The 22,622-nt window shown below is 43.6% G+C and overlaps 1 protein-coding gene across 2 annotated transcripts in view; it reads left to right on the top strand.

The window, feature by feature from the left end:
• WAPL (WAPL cohesin release factor) overlaps positions 1–22,622 on the top strand; it is a 150,853-nt gene that overhangs the window by 59,726 nt on the left and 68,505 nt on the right. Inside the window, exons 1-2 of one of the 2 annotated variants that reach the window (XM_084264468.1) lie at positions 16,402–16,614; positions 19,934–20,457. In XM_084264468.1, coding sequence (XP_084120594.1) covers positions 19,956–20,457 — 502 coding nt within the window. In that variant the 5' untranslated portion in view covers positions 16,402–16,614; positions 19,934–19,955. Of the gene's footprint in view, positions 1–16,401; positions 16,615–19,933; positions 20,458–22,622 lie in introns of those variants that run through there. The other variant, XM_084264467.1, reaches the window with a different exon arrangement.

The raw sequence follows: 22,622 nt of genomic DNA, 5'->3' as shown, positions 1-22,622 counted from the left end.
AGGTCTCTGGGGCAGCAGCGAGCCTCCATGCACTTACAGGTTGCAGTAAGTTTTTTCCAAGGAAGCGTGACAAGAATATAAAAGAAAAATAAAATACCCGTTAATGAGAGACCAGTTGGGTATTTGCTTTAGCTAGAAGCTTTTATTTGAAGTGTGTAGGAAAACCTAAACTAAACATGTTATTTGGTCTTCATAGCTGTTTTAATCTGAATTAAGAACTCTCAACACTATAAAAACCTCTAGATTCATATGTATCTTAAATGCTCCATATTTACTGATGTACTGTGAGCTATCAAGTACATATTAAATATGCATAAGCTTTTATGTAAAGGCAGACATTCCCAAGCAATGGAAGTGGTAATATTCTAGCATGTCAAGGCCTATTTACAGAGGAACTCTTAGGTACACTTGTGTAACAAACTGAGCTACTGAAACCTACTGAATAGAAGTAATTCCTAGTGATATTTGGAGCTCTTATGGTTTTATGTAGGACTTATGTTGGATGTTTTCCAAGCCACAAATTATACAACTGAAGAAGTTGGGAGCAAGCAGTGGATTTTGATACTTGAAGTTGGGTTTTTGATACTCAGGTTGTAAATGTGATTCTGTAGATTGACTGTGCTCCATTTGGAAACAGCTACTTTAGTCAGCTCCTCTCCTGAAAGAAAGCAAATGTTTGTGGGAGTCCTCTAGAGGTGAGTAAAACCAACAACCCTTTTTATTAACATAGAAACATACTTTATATATTTTCATAACAGTAATGTTTGACTAAGCTGCATTTATCTGGTGTGAAGAAGAAACAAGATAGTTGCATTATTGTGCTATCCTCTCAAGAGTCAGCCTTTTTCCTTTTGAATGTGTCAGAAGCCAGGGTAGGAAAGGAGGAATGTGGTAAGGAGAGATGGATGTGGATGAGCAATACCAAAGGAACAGTAAGCATGTGAAACAGACTGAATGAGGAATGATGATGGGAAAGTCAACACACTTGCTCTGATTAAGAGTAATGAAGTGTCTTGTTTGCTAGTTTTCACTCCCTGTCTCCATGATGATGACTGCAGAAGGACTGACGTTCTGCAAGATGCTGATGACCTGTCTCCTATAGCTGCTGTTCAGTGAAGATATGTATGCTTGGCTGATATGGGAGCCTGTAGACCATGTCTGTAGCTGCTGTATTTGATAATTGGTACTCTTGAACCTGTGCAACTGCAAGATGGACTTTGTCCTTCAGTGCGAGGAGTGTCTGTGCCAGCTGTACTCTGAAGCCTGAAGTGGGACCACCTAATGTCTCTGAGTCACTATCCTCCAGCACATGTCCCAGGGCCTCTGCTTGCTAGGTTCAAAATATATCTTTTGTAGCAAGTCACAGGCTGTTAGAGCCAGGTCTGCCATATGGGAAAGTAGATCCCTTTTTCTTAAAGAACAGCATCTGCAGAATATCCTCAAGTAGGCAAAAGGAGGAGTATGCTGTACACAGGTCTCTGAGACTGTATCACCTTATGATCAAATCTTTGGGGCCTTGACAAGGCAAACTGTTGCAAATCAAAACTTGAGCATAGGTGGCCAATCATTGTGGACTTGCTGCTTTTATCTGTGCTCCTATCTCTGGTAGTCCTTTTGCTCTGTGTGGGAGCTGCGAGTTGATGAATGTCATGTTGCATTGAATCGTTGTGTGTTGGCAAACCCTACAGTGCAGTGGGACCAATAGCACAAATGCAGCAGTTCCCAGTGAAGCTCTATTTGTATTCCTTGTAAAGTGCTACTGCTGCCTCTGCAGGATTCCATCTCCTTTCTATTTTTATATAATTTTCCAAGTCTGTCGTTAATATTAATGGACAGGGCCAGCTGAGAATCTTGGGATTTCCTATTACACATAATTAAGGAAAATACCCACTCATGTGCAGACAGATGCCTTGTGGTAAATTGCACTGCATGAATATCATTGCCTTCACTGCTAATTCTGTTTCCTACTGATTACTGAATCTGTCTTCTAGTACAAGGTGCTAGAGGCACACAGCAGGTTTTCCAGCAAGTAGATGTGTGAAGAAAGGTGCAGAGAAGCTCTTATTCCTATTTTTTTTCTTAAGTGTTGCTTTTATAGGCCAGTTGACTTAAATTGTTCTATATCCAGAATGAGAGCTTCCATTTTATGCTTTCTTAGAGAGCTTGGAGAAGGACCTGAAAGGGGCCCCTTGCATTCGTCAAGGACTTTTCCAGTTCACCTTAGTTGTGCAACCATACATCAAATTGGTAATATGAGGAGACACTTGAGCTTTTTGCATTGTTCAAAAGATATTGCCACCAGGGAGCAGCAAAAGCAGGCTGCAGGGTAGGCAAAGCCAGGGGTTGAGGATAACAGCAAGGCAGGAAGTAGAAATGGCCTCACTGTTCCCTCAGACTTGTGCAGTAAGAGCAGAGAAAGGCCGGTGGCAGAAACCAGGGGCAGCTTCAGTCATCACTGGAGAAGTCTGTAGTGAAGAAGCATATCCAAGGTCTAATGAGAAAGCTGAGACTGGGTCCAGATCAGCAAGACTCATCCCACAGTGAGACTTACCTAAAAGGTAGTTTAGGATCAGAGGCTGCACTTCAGAGCTGCTCAGACCAATGTGAGGGTCTGAACTTAACAGCAGCTTGAAGTGGAGGAAGCCCTAATGAGGCCTCTTGCAGTCCTTCATGCAGACCTGATCCAGTGCTGCAACTATACTGTATGTGAGCTGGCCATGTGCACAGGGTGCTCAGAAGTAGAGGTGGCAGGCATCAGAACCTGTTGGTGTACTCATGCAGCAGTTGTGTACTTGCTCTGTTCTTCAGCTGTTTCTTAGATAGGAGTTATTGGGCTAGATTGATACACATGTGGTGCAGCTAGTCTTAGGGTAACAAGCTAAACCTTGCAGGACTCTTCTAATCTTCATTTGGACACAGAAGAACAGGACATAAATTCAACCAAATTAACTGCCTCATCTTGAACAGGTTAGAAGTTGCAATACTGTTTGTAAAATAGTATTTCTTTTATTAATTGTTATTATATACATTTAACCAGCTATTTGAACAAACAAGTAGCTGTGATCAGGAGTACGAAGTACCTTTTCAATGTTTTGTGGTATAAATCTGTTTCCTGGGAGACAGGCTGTTTATCTTGCCAGTGAAAAGATCTGATAGTTTAATCCCTGTTCTCTAGGAAGGAATGTGCTGCTGTCTTCTGACTCAATTTATCAACGAGTAGAAGGGTAAATGTAACATGTCTGAGCACAACGAAACATGAGCATAGAGGAAGGAGATCTGTGTTTGCCTTTCACTTTCTCAAGTGTCTCCTGCAGAGATGAGAGCAGCTTCACTGGAGTCAGACCAGTTTGCTTGCATCTGCCCATACTGGGTATCAGCAGCAGGGACACTATGGCAGGTCTGGCTTTCACAGTCTTCTACCTGATGAAGAGCTAGTTTGAGTGTGCAAACTCAGGCTACAAGCATCCTGTCTGAAATACAGAGGTAGTCCCCAGTTCAGTGGAGTTGCTGCTTCGGGGGTGGGAGGGAAGGGGTTGCAGCTCTGTATGTGTGTGTATGATTTTCCTGTTGTAAGCAAATCAAACATCATCTGGAATCAAGGAAATGCAAGTATGGCTTAAAGCAGGTCAGAGGATTCACTTCAAACCTGTGTAACCAGAGGCAGTTCATTCAGCTGAATTTTGAAGGCCTGTTCTTTTATGTCAAGGTTGCCAATTTGAGGGTGCTTTGGATGAATTAAGGCTAAGTAGGTATTTTTAATGATAACTTCCTTGTGCTATAGAGAAAAATGCAGACTAGATCCCCAGAGTTTAGCATGAAAGATGAGAAATCAACAGAAATACATAGGATAAATTTAATACAACATAAATATGCTTGGTGGTGGTTACTGAGTGCACTTCAAGACAAGGATATGCTAAAGCTCAGTAACTGTATTTTGATGCCCTATTGCAAAAGCTTGTTTTTCTAACCCTCTTGTGCCTCTGCTTTTTTCTAATCTTCTAAGTTCATATCTCAGCATGGTTAAGCCTGACTATGGTAAATCTGCTATTGAATTAACTGCTTTTTACCAAGCTTTGTTTCCAAGACCCTTAAAAATCTACTGGCAGAACAAAGGCAATCCATGCACCTCCAAATTGCTACTAGTTCTTTCTCATCTCCCTTGGAATGCTGCAAAAACAATGTCTACCCAGGCATACTTTTTTCTATTGATCTATTGATCTGAATAACCCAGTGAATGTCTGAACTTGTATTTTTTTATCCATGCAGTGCAGCGATCTTAACCTATGGTGTTGGTGTTAGAGTGAGGTTCCTGTGGGCTCTGATTTAAGCAGCTAATATTATAGACAACTGAAGTGAGTGGATTTCAGTGTGTAGGTTTTAGTGTATGTATACATGACGCTATTTTCAAAAAGTGTGTGATCACTTGGCACTTACTTTGATATGTAGTTTATCATTCAGTCATAAAATAATCCTGGTGAGAGAGGATCTCAGGACTCATCCAACCTCCTGCTCAAAGCATGGTCAGATCTGAAATCAGACCAACCTTGCTCAGTGCTTCATCCAGTTAGGTCTTAAACATTTGGGAATGGGAGCTGCACAGCCTCTCTGGGCGACTTGTTCTCCTGCATGCCTGGAAAGAGCTTTCTGTACCTGAGGTTGGAATTTCTCTTTGTTACAGTTAAATTTATAATTTAAAACAACTATGTTGGAGTGCAGTTCAGCTGTTTAATTGGGAGTAATGTCAGATGCAGAACACAGTGCTGAGAACCTATGTGATCCATAGGGGAAGTGCTGCTGACAGGGACAGACATCTGTGTCTGTAAAATCTATGCTTTATTGGGAACATGGGTCCTTACTCATGTGGTACTTCATTGCATATGGAGCTCAAAGTCTGTAACTCAGCCAGAGTAGAGGCTGTTACAGAAGCAGTGCCATGACAGCAGAAGTACACCAAAGTAAGAGATGTGTTTGTAAAAGTTGCAGTGACTGGGTCTTCCATACCTCATTTTCCTAACAAGTATTGTGCACTGTCCTCCCCTGGGATCTAGACATGATTCACGTCTGCTGCTTGTTATCTTTGTAGAGCAGCAAAACCTGCATGAAATTGATGTGTTCTTCTTTCATTGCTGCCCAAAAGGTTCTGAATAGCAGCCCTGGAACAGAGCGGGTTTGTTGACTTCCTTCTGCAGCTGTGTGACAAATCTGCCTCTAAGCCTGCAGATTCAAGAAGACAGCACAGCATCTGTTCATATAAAAGATAGCTTTTGGCTTGTCTTTTTTTCTTTTTGAAGTAATGAGAAATTTTAATTACTGAGTTTAAATGGAGACTTAGAAACAGGTGATTTGGGCTTCCTTCATTTGCCAAGCAAAGCTTCCCACTTATCTTTGACAAAGAACTAGATGGATTACCCTTAACTCCAATTAAATATTTTTGCTGCACATGTGGAGAAACTAGCATCTAATTTACAAGAAGCTTTAATCCTGGTATAACAACTGTGTTCTTATGTGAATCTCTGTTTAGTCAAGGTATGAATACAAAATGTCTTTGATTTTTATAGGCTGGTTCTTCCTATACTTATTTACTCATCACCATGACAACTTCTTATGAGTTTGTCTGACACTGTGCACTTCAGAGAGGTTACAGTTAACCCATGGCTTGAATGCGAAGTAACAGGGAGTAACATCTGAGCATCTGATTTGTGAGTTGATGCATAGTTCTGCTCTGCTGAAGCCTAATGCATCCATGTGTGCAAGTCTAAGAACAACTACTTTGTTCTGCCACATGTATCTTCCAAGCTGCAGTATGTGGCAATTTCTTCAGTATCTTTTCTAATTACACACAAAGGTTTGTAAGGCTAATATTATGGACCTTTGTAAAACCAGTGTATTGTGGTTTTACCTCATCTAGCAGTTAAACATGATGTAGCTGCTCACCCAATCTCCTACCCTCCCCTCTCCATCCCCACCCCCCCCCCCCCCCCCCGCCTTCAGTAGGATGGGAGAAAGGGCTCAGAGTAAAAGTGAGAACTTGTGGGTTGGGGCGAAGGGAGTTTAAGTAAAGCCCAAGCCATGCACACACAAACAAAGCAAGCCAGGGTGTTCAGCCTTCTTCAGGGAAGCGTGGCTCCATCACATACCATACTTGCAAAGATAAATGCTGTAATTGCGCTCTCTCCAGCTTTCTAGTCTGAGCGTGATGCCATAAGGTATGGAATAGCTCTTTGGCTGGCTTGAGACAGCTGTGTCCCCTCCAAACTCTTTGTGCACCTCCAGTCTACTCACTAGTGGTGTGAGAAGCAGCAAAGGCCTTGGCTCTGTGTGAGCCCTGCTCAGCAGTGCCTGAAACATCCCTGTGCTACCAACATTCTTCAGCACAAATAAAAGCTACAACCCCGCACTAGCTACTATGACGAAAACTAACTCTCTCCCAGCCAAAGCTAGTACACAATGTTTAACTATCACTCAACAGATACATACCCTGAGTTACAGAAATGTTTCTACATTTCTTGTAGAAATTACTCTTTATAGTCTAGCAGAGAAGTTTCTATTAGTGAGTACTGTGATCAGCACTTAATTGGCAAGTATTCTGCTGTAGAACTAGGCTGCCTTTGGCCTGTCTCTACCTGCTCTCCAATAACCAAGAAAATATTCCTGCCTCTGTAAGCCTGGCTGCTCTGCTCTGTCAGGGGCAATTTTTCAGCTTAAACTTTGATATTCGAAAGATCTGTGTGTTCTTTGATCTGAGATGCCTGGGCTGATACTTTGTGATCCGTGCTGATTTGTGTTGCTGGGTGGTGGTGCTTTGCCATGCTTCCTTGCCACTCCATACAGTGGTTTTTGTTGTCTTAGAGCCGTTTGCCCTGGAGACTAGCAGACTTTCCCCAAATCAGCTTTTGGACTGGAAGCTTCAGTTCCTCAAAGGATTTGCAGGATGAAGAGTTGAAAAAATTATTTGGGGTCTGTGGCTTTGCTCAGCCAGCTCTGAATGTGCTGCGACATTAGAGGTGAAACTGTGACAACTCTAATCCTGTCATCAGATGTAGTAAGGGTGAAGGTTCCTAATGAAATGTGAATGCCTCTCAGTGGTATTTACTACCAACTGTTTGGCAAGACTGGTTTAAAACCTTTGCATATGTTACTTCCCTGTCAAAAAAGCCTCAATCTTAAACAGCAACGTTCATGCCCATAAACTGAACTGGCCTGCACAGTGGAGCCTAACGGTAGATGAAGGGGTTAGTCTGCTCCTGAGGGCAGTAGTAGTGCTTTTGCATATTGTATTGATTCTGCATGAGCCAGTGGCAGCTGCTGTGTCTCTGTATGTGCTTTGTGCATATTACATGTAAAGTGTGCAAAAGCCTTGCAATGTGTTGGGGTTTTCTGAGGAGCTGTAGTGGCTAACTTGAAAGATGCACATGAATATTCTCTTTTCCTAAATGAAATATCTGAAGTATCTGAAAAGGAAACTTGGTACCCTTGGCTGTGTTATCCATTCAGAAAGGCATATAGAAAGGTAACAAATTAAGTATTTCCACCATCAAAAAAGATGCTTGCTCCAGTTTTTGCTGAAAGTCTGCTGGAAATACCTTATTTGAATTGGGGTTCTGGAGATGGGTTATTCCTTCTGTTATTGAAATAAAGCCTTCCAGGAGGAGCTCCCTTAACCTCATCATTATAAAATCTCCCAGTAAGAGGATATGAAAGTTGGTTTCTGTCACCTAACAGGAAAAAAGGCAAAACCCACTTAACTTGAAGGGGGGAAAAAAAAAAAGAAAATCCAAACCTCCCAACTGTCTCTTAGGGGAGCATTTTTACAAGTGCTGACTGAAATTATGCTCCGAAATATCTATGTGCCCTACAAGACTGATACAGTTCTGTACTGCAAACAACAGATTTGTCAGAAGCAAAACCATTATCTTGGCTGGTTGTGCTACCAGTGAGGTTTTAGCTTTTGGAATCCATGCTAAAATGTATGCAATTGAAAGGAAATAAAGATGTATCAAATTATTTACTTTTGACTAGAGTTATAGCAATGAAATGACTAAGGAAATCAATCACAACGTGTCCTTCGTGTACTCTAGTAAGCAAAAAATCCACAGGACTGTTTTAAAGTTCCGCTGCCAATAGCAAAGTGCAGCGTGACAATATCTGTAGGGTGATAAAAATGCAATTCCAAGTAGTTAATAATCAGATGGAATCAAAATACCATATTGAAAAGTAAACACTTTTTTTTCATTAACTATAAAATCGAATTGTGATATTGTTCTTAGCCTGAGCTGCCATGGTGGGGGCGGGGGAGTATTAGTGATCCTAAGGGTGGGCAGGTGTGTAAATTAATGCTTCCACATTTTCAAGAAATGGTAACTTCTCTATTTACCAGTAGGTGTCACTGGAGTCCAGCACAGAGCTATTATTTAAAACCTTTTCTGCTTAATCAAACCTTTATTCCATCGAGAAACATTCGGTATTTGTACATCTTGACGGACATACAATAAAAATGAAGAACAGCAATCAATGCTCTTTCAAATACGTTTGTTCCTGTCTCAGCTGCTGATAACTGTTGGTGGATTATTCAGTGGTTTGAGAAAGAATTCTGGATTTTTTTTTTTCTCTGCAGCATGGTTGAATATGGTCTGAACTGATGCAAAGGTGTAACTGTAAGCGGTACCTGCATGTTTACACAGCCCTTGCCCAATCCTCTTGGGTATTTTTGTGGGGAAAGAAGATGGAAAATCAAGCCAAAAAATCTAAATCCTCAGTTTGTTGGCACCTATGCTGGAACTTACAGTCTGGGAACTGAATGGGACAGGAAGGACCTGTCTGCCACAGAGCAGTTCTCTACAAGACTGAGAAAGCATTGAGGGAGGAAAAACAGTGGAAGCTCTGCTCTTGGTGTGTGTAGGTACCTAATGGGAATAAGCAGTACAGTCTTACTGATATCAGATGTTTTTTCCTCCAGTCTTAAATACAAAGTACTTCTAATGAAGACATAGAATCTGCATAATCATATGCACTCATATGTTATTATATGGATGCTTTTCTGAAGATCTGCTCTTGCTTTCTATACCTTGAATTCAAATACAGCACTGTGCTGAACAAGGCTGCTTAGGATTGAGCTGAAGTAGAACATGGAATGGGGTTTTATTCTACCTTAATGGACTGTAGTTCTTGTCTGCTATGTATGTTTGCTGGACAGGTGAGCAGCAAAAGTATTTTGACTGAAGTGTGCTTTCAGGTTTGCCCAGGTGTTTGTTATCTGCAAGGCACAAAAAAAAGTCACACCTGTGGCTACTATCTATTGTTCAAGCCACTTGATATCATATGTCAAGAGAGAAAAGAGGAGGTAGGTTTTGTTTTCTCCCAGCTGTGGTAAAAGGCTTATTCTTTATGAAAACCACCAGGGAGGTATTTGGAGTCAGATGAAGCAGTATTAGTTTGAGCCTAAGGTCCTGTATCAATGCATTCCTCTGATCTCTTTCAAATGCTTACCAAGAAGTTTATCTCAGAAATTCAAGACTGCACAACCAGTAGAAACCTATAGCATATATATAGCTATGCAAATAGCATAATAGCTGCTGCAGGCCCATGCATTATTAGGATAATAATGTGCTTTTGGATAGTAAATGCGCTGCCTGTTCTGTTGCCCTTGTGTGGCCAGACACAGTGATGAGCTGATTGACACGTGTAAAAGAACCGGGACTTCTGAAGCGCTCTGCCATTGCTCATGGGCGGAGCTCTCCTGCATGCTGCGGGAGGTGGTTACATCCTGCAGGGTTAAAGGCAGACAGGACTGGGGACCTGGCCCAATGTGTGGCCCTGGATGTACCAGGGTCTTGTGCAACAAGCCGGAGATGTTACAGCTTTCTTCATGGTGCTGCACTGTCATTTGGATAAAGGTGAAAGTAATTTGTGCAGGGCTGTGATCTGGAAGGAAACCAATGAAGTCACTAACTGGTATTTTGTTGCTTCTTACCTTCCCACAAGGAAATCTTTTTTTAAATTATTTTATCAGCTTAATTTGCTAGATTGTACATTCATTCTGCCACGATGTTCAGTGACATGTCTATCCAGTTACTCCTTAGTCCCACAAGTTTTAATTCTCCATGGATTTTCTTTTCCATCTGTAGTTTCTGTTGCTGTTCTTTGTATCGTTGCACACGAGCCTCAAAGGCCACACATACCGGGCTCAGTGCAGCAGCATAGCTTGACCTGATACTGCTATGGTTAAATGACTTGTAACTGCTGTAGAAGTGCTTAGCTCTGGCCAAGTTCTACTCTTTCTAAAAAGCAGAAAGAAGTACTTGGGAAATAAAGATGAAAACAAAATCTTGTAGATAGAAACTCAAAAGGGAGCGGAGTGATTATAGCATCTGCAGGTAAGAGCCACACACAAACCTAATAATGAAAACTAAGAGGACAAAGGAATGGAATGTATAAATGATGGTCATGTATGTGTCCCTCTTAACTGGCAAAAGAAGCAAATTAGCAAAATAAGCAACAGAAATGGCTGCTGCACTGTGGCTGGAGGAGGAATAGGACAATGACAGTCCCACCAGGGGATTCTTCATAAGAGCAATTTAAAACACCAATTGTTTGTGGCATTCCCATGTTTTTCTTTCCCCAGCAAGCACTAATGCTGGTAGCTTTCCTTAAGGGTTGACATAAATTAAAAAATAATATGAAACAGTGAAGAAGGATTAAAAGACAAACAAACTTTGGGAAGAAGGTAAGTTTGGCTTTGAATCTGGTCCTCCTGTAAGGCTGCAGCAGGTCTCACGTCTTTGAGAGAATCTTCCCCCTTATATTCCACAACAAAACAATAACAGCTTTATCTGACCAAAGAACCTAGACTTTCCTGCTGCTTTTTATAGTTAGGCTGCATCCCCACTGCAAATAAGGTGTGGGGTTTTTTTTCCTGAAACACCTCAGCACGTTGTAAAACCTTCATGGAAACATGAAGCACAGGTGGTTACTTTCTCAGCAGAGCTTCCTGAGATAACTGCATGGTAGAATAAAGTTTTGACCTTGACAAATATAATGTGAAAGCTACTTTGTGCTTCCCCCCTTAGTATTTCACCACAGGTTTTTCCAGTAAACTAGCAGGCTGATCACCTAGGAAAACAACCTGTAGAGCACAACCACTGAGATTTTAGCCCTAGGTGAATGACTACTGTTGGTTCATCGAGTAAAACTAGTCTTTCCAGTGGCTTTCACATTGCAGAGACAAGGCTGCCTCTCACATGATTGCAACAGATGGGTGTGCAGTGTAGAAAGAAGGCGGAGTTGCAGCTTTTTCTGCTACTGGCCTGGGTTTAATTCATTAGATCCAGGGCACTTTTTTAAAAAAAAAAAATCAGAGAGAACTGGCCCTTTGCTGCTCTGCTATAAGCATTCCTTTATTCTGTCCAGTGGTGGTTTTTTTAACCTTTCAGTTAGGAAACTTAATGCCTTGTTTTGACAACCTCATATGAGGAGAAAGCTACAATATGATGGAAATACCATGATCCAAATCTCTTTGAATGCCTTTCAGTCTTTCTTCTCAAGGTTTAGTGCCACAAATAAGCAGCATGTGGTCTGCTGGAGATACCTCACTGAGGAAAGCCGTATTCTTGACAGAAACCATGCTTCCCCTCATGCCGGGTTGCAGATCTCCCCACCCCTGTACGTTGTGCTTTGTGGTCTGCTCTGCTGCAGCCCCTGCAGCTCTGGGTGCAGCCCAGCTGTTCTTGCCCACTCCCCTGCTGCTACTGGGGGGTTTGCTGAACTTCCTCCAGCACGCACTAGTAGCCACACTAATGTATAAATGAGTATTTTCAGAGCTGTTTCACAGACGTTACTAAAGTATGGTAATTAGTTACTTAATGTGTCTCTTTACTCTCCCTTCATCTTTGCTATGCAAATAGCAATGGGGAAATTCTATCCCCAGTGAATCGAAAGAGCAAAGCCCTGAGTGCTCTTGCTCAAGAGTGCTGAGTGACACTTGAAGGACAGGAACCAGAGGAGACTGGCATTTTGCATAGAAAAAGCAAAAGACACTGAAATATCTAACGTTTTAAGTGGCACTAATTGGGACATGAAAGCACTGTGAGTGCAGCTAGAGCAGCAGGACATCCTCTTCTTCCCCCATCCCTTACCACCTGGAGAACAGGCAAGGAAGGACATACAAGAAGCTGGAGAGAATTCAGGAGCCAAATAGTTACTAGACTGAGACACAGAAGAAGGGGGAAGATGTGAAGGAGAGTATGCTGAATGGACTGAGGGGCCACTGGGTTTTACGGTTCTGAGCGGAGTGGTCTGGGCATGAGGAGTACAGGGGACAGTCTTGCTGTGCTTTGCAGGGAAGTGGGACAGTGGGTTATTGAGTTGGTTCTCCTTTTGTGGGAAAAGGAGTGGAGCATCATGCTGTTAATTCATGTACTTGATATAAAGGCTACCTACTGCTGTGGTCCTTTTACAGTCTGTAGCTTCACTTCAGGCTGATCTTCCTGTCAAATGCTAGTTTTTGTCCGTGAGGCGACACTGAGAAACCTCCTGAGAGCTTCTGGAAGTATACAACTGTCTTCATCTCATCCTGGAATACCTGCTGCATGGGAAACCTTCCATTTTGCTACTGCATTGCCTCTGTTTTCTTTTGGAGGAGACTGCGACAGGTTAAAATGGTTTAATAGCTGCCTCAGGACAGAATTGTTTGAAAGGTTCTGTACTGGGCTGTGGTTCATTTTGAAAAGTCTGTGTTGTTCCCCCTGCCCCCGACCATGAGATCTCAGTGCAGAAGCTCAACAAGAGAACAGGGAGGATTCTAGAATATATTAAGATCTGATGTACCCAAGTAAATGTTCTCTCCTTTTTATATGTTCCTTCTGCCATTCTGCTTTTCCCTCTCTTACCTCCAGCTGTGATGTATTTGAGCTGTGTTTTTCAGCACTTTCTGACTAGCGTAGATGCTAATTTGGGGGGGAGGGTCGTGAGTAATGGAATGCAATGGGAAGCTGTAGGACTCACTTTGGCTTTCCCAGAGAAGTTTTTAAGGTGGAAAAGCTCAAGTGGCAAGATGGCTGCTTGCCTCTTACTGCAGTTCCTGTGAAGTGCCAAAACTGAGTGTTTCCTATGCTGCTGCTTTTGTGAAGAGTTTTGCATGGTTGGGTTTTGGTTTGGTTTCTCTTGTGAAGGGAGATGGCAACTACCAAGAATAGAATTCCACAAAAAGCATGAGATGCCCATTGAATTCCACCCGCTTTGAGAATTAATGTACCTACTGCCAAATGGAGATGGGATTTGGCTTTTGTTTGCTCTGCCTTAGTACCTGTACATTTCAGGTAAGCCAGATGAAAATGGAAATAGCAAAACTTAACCTATTAATTGTGAAGCTTATTAAGTTTCAAGGTGCGGAAAAAATGGCCCATCTCTGCTCTTGTTGAACATAACAATGCTTGTTTTCCACCATCAATCTAAATGTTTTTATTAGACTTCGAGGTTTCTGCTAATACCTAAGATAGGACAGGTGGCACCTCCATCAGTTTGCTTTATCCTCTGTTAGCAATGTGACGTTCCATGACGATCTGCAGTGCTGCAGAGTACTCCATGCGGAGATCTGCAAAGGCTGCTGGAAGTCTGAAGCTGGCCCAGGGGGCATGTGGTATGTGAGAGCTTTCAAATGACACCCAGTTACTACCCCTCCAAGTTACTGTTTGAGTGACTGTTGTGGTAACAACTACACTCACTCACTCACTCCTCGCTCCCCCCACCCCCATGATATGGGATGGGGGAAAGAATCAAAAAGGGAAAAAAAGGTAAATCTCATGGATTGAGATAGAGTTTAATAGGAGAAGAAAAAACAAGGAAGAGAGTAATGATAATGATAAAAGAATATACAAAACACATGATGCACAGCATGATCGCTCACCACCCAAAGCCAATGCTCCGCTAGCTCCTGAGCTGCAATCCCACTTCCTGGCTAGCTTCCCCAGCTTTACATGCTTTATGTGTGACATCATGCCATGTGGAATATCCCTTTGGTCAGCTGAGGTCATCTGTCCCTGCTGTGTCCCCTCCCAACTCCTTGTGTACCCTAGCCCTCTTGCTGGTGGGGAGATGTGAGAAGCAGCAAAGGGGTTCTGCATGAGCTCTGTTCAGCAGTGACTGAAACATCCTTGTGGCACCAACATCTGAGACACAGCCCCACACTAGCTACTGTGACACAAATTAACTTCATCCCAGCCAAAACCAGCACAGTGACCTATGTGGCCCAGGCTTTCCGTCAGAAATGTATTTAATTTCAACTCTTAACTGTCCATATAAACAGAAACTATTTCCAAAGAGTTTCTTGGTATCACTCCGTTACTCTGGCCATATTCTTCACATTCTGGCTCTCAGGACCAACATTTTTTAGTGCTGTAAAGAACTGCACAGACCCTCGTGGTACTTTAAGCTCTCCCAGTGCTGTTTTTTCCTCTTTGTCTAACCGATCAGTCACCAAGTGCAACTGTCAGATTCACACAGTAGTATGCAAAACTCAAACCGGTCTAGCTATCCATTGCACTCTTGAAGTTTAAACAAGCTCATTAGTAGCTCTGATACAAGAACTCACGGGAAAAAAAATTATCTTCTCACTTTTTGTATTAAAATTAGGTATTTTAAAATTTGTAACTTGTTTTCAGTAGCTCTTCAGTAACTGAGGCAGGTGGATAGCTATAGACAGACTTGTAAGCTGCCTTTGAAACTCAACACAACCCTCTACCATCTCCCAAATCAGGTTTGTATGTCTCATCCCGAGGTCCAGTCTATTTTATCTTCGCTTCCTTTAGTGTCGGCTGCTTGCTGGCTTTGGAAAGCACACTCAGGGTGTGTTTGACCTTCACAAGTGATACCTAAAAGCTACCAACCCATCAAGGGGTACCAGGTAAAGGCCAAACAAAACTATAGTCTTGCATCTGATTATTGAAAGCTGGAAATTTTGCACTGAGTAGAGAAAAGATAAAATTAAGAAAAAAGTTATGTTTTTTAACTAGAAGTATCGAGACAATTCTATTCTATTCTGCACAGTGAAATCAGCCTCTATAATTATTTCTTTTTAATTCAACTTGCATTTGGGGCCTGTATTTTAAAACCTTTCCTCAAACAACAGATGGCTAGTATGGTCACATGTGCAACCACTTCAGGTTCCGAGGGGGTGAGATTCTTCGTTTGCCTTGCTTGCCTTGCTTGCCTTTGCTGGTTTTGCCTTTTTTTTTCCCCCTGAGCTTCTTGGTGCTCCTGAAAATTGCTGAACTACATCTGTGAGGACGATGTTCTTTGTAGCGCACTTTTCTGGTAGTGAGTCCTTAGTTCTCAAGTACCGCTTAGAAAATGTGAAATAGTGGCTTTGATGAACGTTTGATGCCTTCACATATTTGCTGTGTAACACAATCTCCGTGTAATTTTTCACTCTGCAGAGACAGTATCACTAATTAAAGCCTCAAAGGCGTGCATAAATATAACGTCCGTGGGTGGATGTAACTGCTTTGTATACGCCGGCGCTTGTGGAAGTCGGAGCATGTGAAAGCCACTGTTTCACTGTCCGCACTACGCTCATTTCATGGGACTTCTCTGCAGAGCATGTTTCCTCCCCGGAGCGGATGTCAAAGCTGGGGACGGTGCCACCACTGTGAGTACGGAGAAAGTTCTGCCAGGAGCGCGGGGGCTCTCCCCCCGGGTGGGGAACCCGCGCCGCTGCTCGGCGAACAAACTTTTAATGGAGTTGACTTGGGGCCGGTTCAGCGCGGCCGCGTTCCCGAGCTCCTGAGGACGGTTTTGACCTGAGCCCCGGCCGCCCCGGCTGCTTCCCGCCGCCGGCCCGGGCCGCAGCCCCGCCCCGCCGGCCCGGTCCCGAAAGACCGCGGGCCCAGCGCGGGGACCCTGTCCTCGAGTCGCGGCCTGGTCGGGCGCTACCGGGGCCGGGCAGTGCCGGGCCGCCCGCGGCGGCCTACACCGCCCCCACCATTAGAATCGCAGCGGCGGCACGTTCCCCCCGCGGGCGCGGGCCCGAACAGAGGAGGCCGCGTGGAGGCAGCGAGTCCCGCCAGGCCGCGCCGTCCCGGCCACCTCAGGCCGCCCATGAGCGGCAGCGCCCCTGCGGGCCCGAGACGGCGCGGGGCCGTGTGGCTGGAGCAGCGTCCCCGGCCCGGCCCGCGCCGGCTTGCGAACTACCCCTCCCGGCAGGCACAGCGCGGCGTGGGCTGGCGTCAGCGAGGCGGGCGCATGCGTGGCGGCGGCGCCGTCGGTTGAGTAAGGCGGGGAGCGATTGGTTGGGGGCGGCGGCCGGGCGTGGGACGCGCAGTGACGGAAGGAGCGGGACAAATGGCGGAGAGATGGTCCCGGGCCCCGTCCCGAGAGCGGCGATAATCCCGGTGCGGAGGAAGCGGCGCCGGAGGAGGCGGCGCCGGGGGCCCTAACGTCCGCGCCACCCCGGGAGGGTGCCGCCGCCGGGGCAGGGTCGGAGGCGTCTCGTCAGCGAGCGCCTTTGGCGAGTGGCAGGTCGGCGGCCAGTAAAGCCGCGGCGACAGCCACATCCGCGGAGCCGCCCGGAGCGCGCCGGGCCCGCACCCGCGACCCGCCCCCGCCGCCCCAACCGACGCCGAGGTAGGTGCCGAGCGGGGAGGCGGCGGGGGGCCGGCGCTCGAGGCCTGCGCGGGCCGCGGCCGCGGAGCAGGCCCCGGCATCCCGACGGGCATCGGCCGCCCCGCTGCCCTCTGCGCCGTGCCGCTTCCGGGGCGGTGGCGGCCTGGCGAGGCTTAGGGGACGCAGCCGCGGCCGCCCCCGGCCCGCCGGGAAGTTTTTGGGTCTGGAGTCGCGGGACTTTGCTCGAGGGTGAAGTGCAGGCCGGGAGGCGGGGGTTGAGGCGGGGGGGGGGGGGGGGGGGGGGAATGGGGCGCGGCCCACAAAGCCGGCGGTTGCCGGCGGGCCCAGCCGCTCGTCCCGGCGCGCGGGGCTGCTCCGCGGCCCGGGCACTTGTGTCGTGGGGTTGGTTTTCTGGCGGGGCGGGGGGAGGGGGCCGGAGAGGAAGGGAAATGACATCAGGAATCGCCGGGCGCGCTCGGTGGGGTGACCCGGTTCCGCTAGCACCCCCAACCCCCCCTTCCCCCACCCCCACCACCCCCCCCGCCGCAGGGGGCGGGAGGAAAAAAGAAACTGTCACCGTGGGATTTCATCAGCTTCTTCTGCCTCCGTGCATTTAACCTATTTTCCTTTCCTTTGATTATGTAAGAGGAGCGGTGCAGAGAGGAGCGATGAGTAGGGATGGCTGACGGGCGTTTTGGGGAATTGTCGGGTGTTTTATGTCGAGCCGCTCTGCCAACTTGGCTCTGGGAAATTGCGGGAGAATTGCGTTTCGTGTTTTGCTTGTATTTACGTTTCTTGCGCTGCTCCACATAGTGCAGCACAATGCAGGAGAGAAAGGCGGGGAGTGGAAACGGTGAAATAGGCCAAGTTTTTTGTTTCGTGCTGAGCAGAAAGCAAGGGAGAGTTGTAAGTAAAAAGTAAAAACCCCGTTCTGCGTCCTCTTGCAAGGAAGTACGTATGTATTTCCTTATCTTGAATCTTGATTTAAGATACGACTTTATAGCGTAGTGTATTTGTATTTTTCTGATGCTCATCTTTTAACCTGTTTGCTTCATGTTATGTATTTGAGTTTTGATATTTTGTATCAAGCCTCCTCATGAGACAGTCTTAACTTTTTTTTAAACTTAGAAATAGGAAAATGTAGGTTGAGGAGCTCTACTCTCTGAAAAATACAGTCCTCTTGACTACAGGAGTCTCCTTTAAAACTGTAAGCCACAAATCCTAATTTAAGTCTGTCGTTTATTTTGCAGGTGCTGAAAAGGTAGTGTTGAAAATACTTATTTGAGTCAGGGTTTAGGGGAGGAAAACTTGCTGAGGGCAAGTGAAATTTTTTTTTTTATTTAATTTATTATTATTGTTATATTCCCCTGTAAGTGTTCTATAGAAACTGCTATGTTAATAAATATTTGATCTTGGTTTCTATAACTCTAAAAACTGGTCTTTGATATAAAATATTTTTGTGACTTTCGTAAGTATTTTCAAACATTGGCAAAATAAACCTAGGAAGTTAGATTTGTTTTGTTACTTGTTTTCTAAAGTATGTGAGGAAAATTTTGTTCTACTCTTGAATGGAAAATAGGGAATCAGAGCTACTTCAGGGGAGCAAAAATAGAAAAAGTGGGTTGACAGGGATGTGTTTTGGAGCACTGCTGAGTAGGCTGATGATCCTGGGCGGGGGGGAGAAGATGGTGGTGGGGTTAAAGAGCAGTGTCTAGGAGCAGCAGCCAGAAGGTGTCTGCAGAATGGTGTTTCATAGCAGAATTCTGGTCAGTAGATAAGCACATGCTGTTTCCCAAAGTGGTTGTTCCTGTATCTCTTCTGCATTGCAACACCATCTGTCTGGTAAACTTCTGAAATTCAAATCTGCCACTCTTAATTAACTTAAATTTTGCTCAAGTATAGATGCCCTGACAAATTTCTTGGTTCGTGTGATAAGTGAAGGTTGGCCTGGTCTGATAATGGGGGACTGTTACTAGTGAGACAATCTTGCTAGAGCAAAGTATTGGAATGACGTTGCTGGAAACTAGTCTGGCTGTGTTGGCAGAGGCTTGTTTAGTATTTAAGGGTGAGTTGAAAACTAAGATATGGAAGATAGACAGCATGCCACATATCAGGGAACTAATAATAAAAGCAGTTGTCTGATAAGTTTATTAATGATGATTTTAAGCCCTACTTTTCATACACTTAGTATATATGAAAGCAGTTGACACTTTAACAGTTGGATTTCTTTGATTTCATAGCTTAAATAAATGTCTTTTTCTTTACAGACATTTTTCTCCCCTGTGGAGAGTAATTTTGGAAAGATGGGCTTGATTAGATTCAGACTGACTATAAAGAATTCAAATTCCCTATTCATGTTCAGGCCAAGAAAAAAGAAAAAAACCAGAGGTTTACAAAACAGATAGGATTTTTGTGTTTTTATGTTCTTGTTTGTCCAGTAGTTGAAGTATTTGATTTGGGAAAAAGAAATGAAGTGGTTCTGTTAAACAGAAGTAGGAATAGACTGCATGCAGGGAACTGTTCAAATGTGCTCCTGTTTAGTCTGTTTGTATTTCAAGCATATTCTGCTGTGAGAGCAAACTGTGAATTGGGCTACAGCTGTAACAGCCAGTAACTGGACATGGCTTACGCCAGTCTGCATAACGTGTCCTCCATGTTCTTAGAAATGGATTGAAATGGAATGTTCCTGCTCCTTGATAAATCAGATTTACTCAGGGGGGATTGCTATGTACCAGTCTTGACTGTGACTGTGTAGATGGCATAAACCACATTGTATTACCCAATTGTATGCTTGCTAAGGAAGTCTGAGCATGCCAGAAGAGCATGGAGTGAAGTTGTCATCATTATCTGTGATTAATTAGTGTTTATAATACCTGTAGCAATTTGAAACGTTCTGACAGTTGGGGTTTTTCTTATTTAGCTATGAAGAGTCTTTTTAAAGCCATACTGTGTTACTGAACTCTAGCAGTGCACGGCGTGTTCAGATGTGGTGAAGATGCTGTCTTGTTTTCTGCTGATGCTTCATGAGAGCAGTGCCATCTTTACTTGACAGTATAAAACCAAAGCGAAATGCCAGAAGTGATGTAGTCAGAGCAGATTTTTCTTAAGGATTCATTGTGCCATTGTTGTAGAAATGTGCAAGTAACTAAATTTAGAGTTGCTAGATATACTACTTACATAAACGTGTAAATGAGTTAGTCTGTACAAGGACAGAGATGATGCATAGGTTGCTTGTGTGAAATGTACATGCCTGGCACTCTTAGGCCAAACAAAGCGAGGAAGTACAATCATTTGTACTAAAAACTTGATGAATTGATGTTTCTTCTTTCATTTCTCACAGAGAATATGAAACAGGAGCCAAAATGACATCCCGATTTGGAAAGACCTACAGCCGGAAAGGGGGAAACGGCAGTTCCAAGTTCGATGAAGTGTTTTCCAACAAACGGACCACCCTTAGTACGAAATGGGGAGAAACTACCTTCATGGCCAAATTAGGACAGAAGAGGCCCAGTGTCAAACCAGATATTTCTGAAGTTCCTAAAAAACCCAAAGTTGAAGATGAGGTAACAGAGGATCCATTTGGATTTGACAGTGATGAAGAATCTCTTCCTGTGTCTTCAAAGAATGTGTCACAGGCTAAAGGCTCCTCGCAGCTGGAACCTGGTGAAACTGCTCAGTCTGAGGACTTCACTCCTGTACTTGAAGCTAACAGCAGAATTAATCAGCCAGACAGTGGAGAAAACGTGGCATCCAGCAAGTGCATGTCTTTCGACAATACTGTTCCTCTTGTAAAAGAAAAGAGCACAAACAAAAATGTGGAAGATGGAGAATGCAAAGGCAGCAGTGCTAAGCTCCTAACTGCAGGTGTGTTTACTCAACTGTCTAGATAGTTGTGTTATCTTCCAGCATTTACTAATCTACGTTTAGACTTCATGTTTTCAGGGTTAAATGCTGTAATAAAAAATGTGGGGCAATTAATTGTAAGGAGTTGTAAATGATAAGCGATTTCACTAAAAGTGCCAGGAAGTATGCTGTATTTTACACATTGTTCTGAGATCGTTGGCACTCTAATCTTACATCTGCAAACTGGAATACAGTGCTTTAGAGTCAACAGTCCACCTCAAATACAATGCAGGAATAATCTTTTTTTTCTAAAACTTGTTCCGTGCTCAGTGCCTTTATATTTTTTTAACATGTAGTACGTTGAAGAGAGGTAAGTTGGTAACAGTGGAATGCTTTACTCTTGTGCTGCTGGCTTTAATTTAGTTCAGGTACGTGATTACTGCCATACAGGTACAGATACAGCTTACAACCAGCCTTGTGTAGTTTTTTGTGTGGAAGAAGTAGCTTTCTGAACTTCAGTTGCACAAAGGTGTATTGATTATTTATTTTCAATCAGCAGATCTTTATCAAAGTGAATGTAAAAAGCTTCAAATATATGAAATAGAGTTCTGTCAAACTTAGAGAGGCTGTTTTCAGGTTCAAAATTTTCTGTAAGACAGCTTGATATTTTGAGAGGTATTCACAAACCCTATGGACCTATAGTTTTGTGCAAGTTGTTCTTAGGCAAGATCAGATGTTAGTGTATGTCATTAGAAGTTTTCCTATAATGGGCTGATTAAACAGCAGCTTCCAAGATTGCTCAGAAGATCACATTAGATGAACCTTGAAGAAGAGGACACCTATGGGTTATCATAATCAACTTGAGTGAGAAGAATTTATGTAACTTTGAATTCTCAGGCATAGTAAACTTGACCCTAGAATCAATAATTTGACTGGACCTTTTCAGTTTTAATAGCAGTCAAGAAGGTACTGAACAGTGGAAGATACACATACCTCAATTGTTTGCAAGATAATTATAATAGTGATGCAACACAAGAAAAAACAAGAGATGTTGATTTGAACTGTAGCTTGACAGATGCATTGCGGGAATGTGTAGTTGTCTTTTGATCTTACTCTTATTTTTGCTGCTGAAATATTTCTCATTTCCATATTGTTTTCTGCAATTTATTTATCTGTAAGTATGATCCACCTTCAGTCTGGAAATACAACTTGTATTTTTTGAAGTTTGAATATAGTTTTCATAAGAGATTGAGCAGATTCTTCCCTTGGTATTTACAGGGAGATGAAATAGTAACGAGTTTCCGTGTTTTTTTTAATGAGAGATTGTAGCAGAGCAGGTTTTACAGTGAAATGGTTTCCATGTAGAAGAGCCTCTTCAGAGTAGTATTTTTCAGGTTGGAGAAGAAAATGAGAACTATGGGGAGAAAATGAGACAGAGCTCTGAAATTCATAGTGTGTGAAAGGCCAAGAGGAACAGACTTCAACAGCTTCATTGCTGCTTCCTGGTTCCAGTATTGCGGAAAACTAAACCCCACAATACTTCGTGCAGAACAACTTTGTAATTTGATGCCTATTTAAATTCTGGAAGTCCTTGTTAGATAACACTAAATATACCAAAAATATAAAAGACAGGAAGCTGATAATATGTGGTGGGTAAGGCTGTCGGTAACTGTTGAGTGTGGTGGTAGTCTGTATGTGGAAGGGGAGCATGCTTAAACAACAGTTTGCTGAGGGAATTCCGTTCTTGCTTGCTTTCCTGCAGTATTTGTTACTGATTCAGGTAGAAATAATGAAGGACATGGTGGTTCTTGACCTGATGATGCCATTCTTTCACAATCTATTACATTCTGTTTACACCTGGTCAAATGAAGATAAAAGCCTGTTTCATAACTTTCTTTAGAAATTAAATTTAACTGAGAATGAATCTTTGAAAAAAAATATTAATCCTAGGAGGGCCTTTAAGTAAGGGGTAAGGAAACCAAGACTGTAGTTTTGGTGCTAGTGTTTGTTTTGGACAGTTAGTGTAAATGAAACTTGGATGGCTGAAGCAGCTATTATGCTTGTTTGTAGGCTGATCCAAAATAAATTAAAATTGTCTCTGAATACGTCACTCAGAGCATTGAGCAATTAGAGATAGTGGTATAGTTAGCCTGGGTAAATGTAGGTATTCCAAAGGCTCTTTGTTT

Source organism: Gallinula chloropus (assembly GCF_964237585.1).
Source record: "Gallinula chloropus genome assembly, chromosome: 5".
Lineage (NCBI taxonomy): Eukaryota > Metazoa > Chordata > Aves > Gruiformes > Rallidae > Gallinula > Gallinula chloropus.
This window is presented reverse-complemented; position numbering and strand designations above follow the sequence as displayed.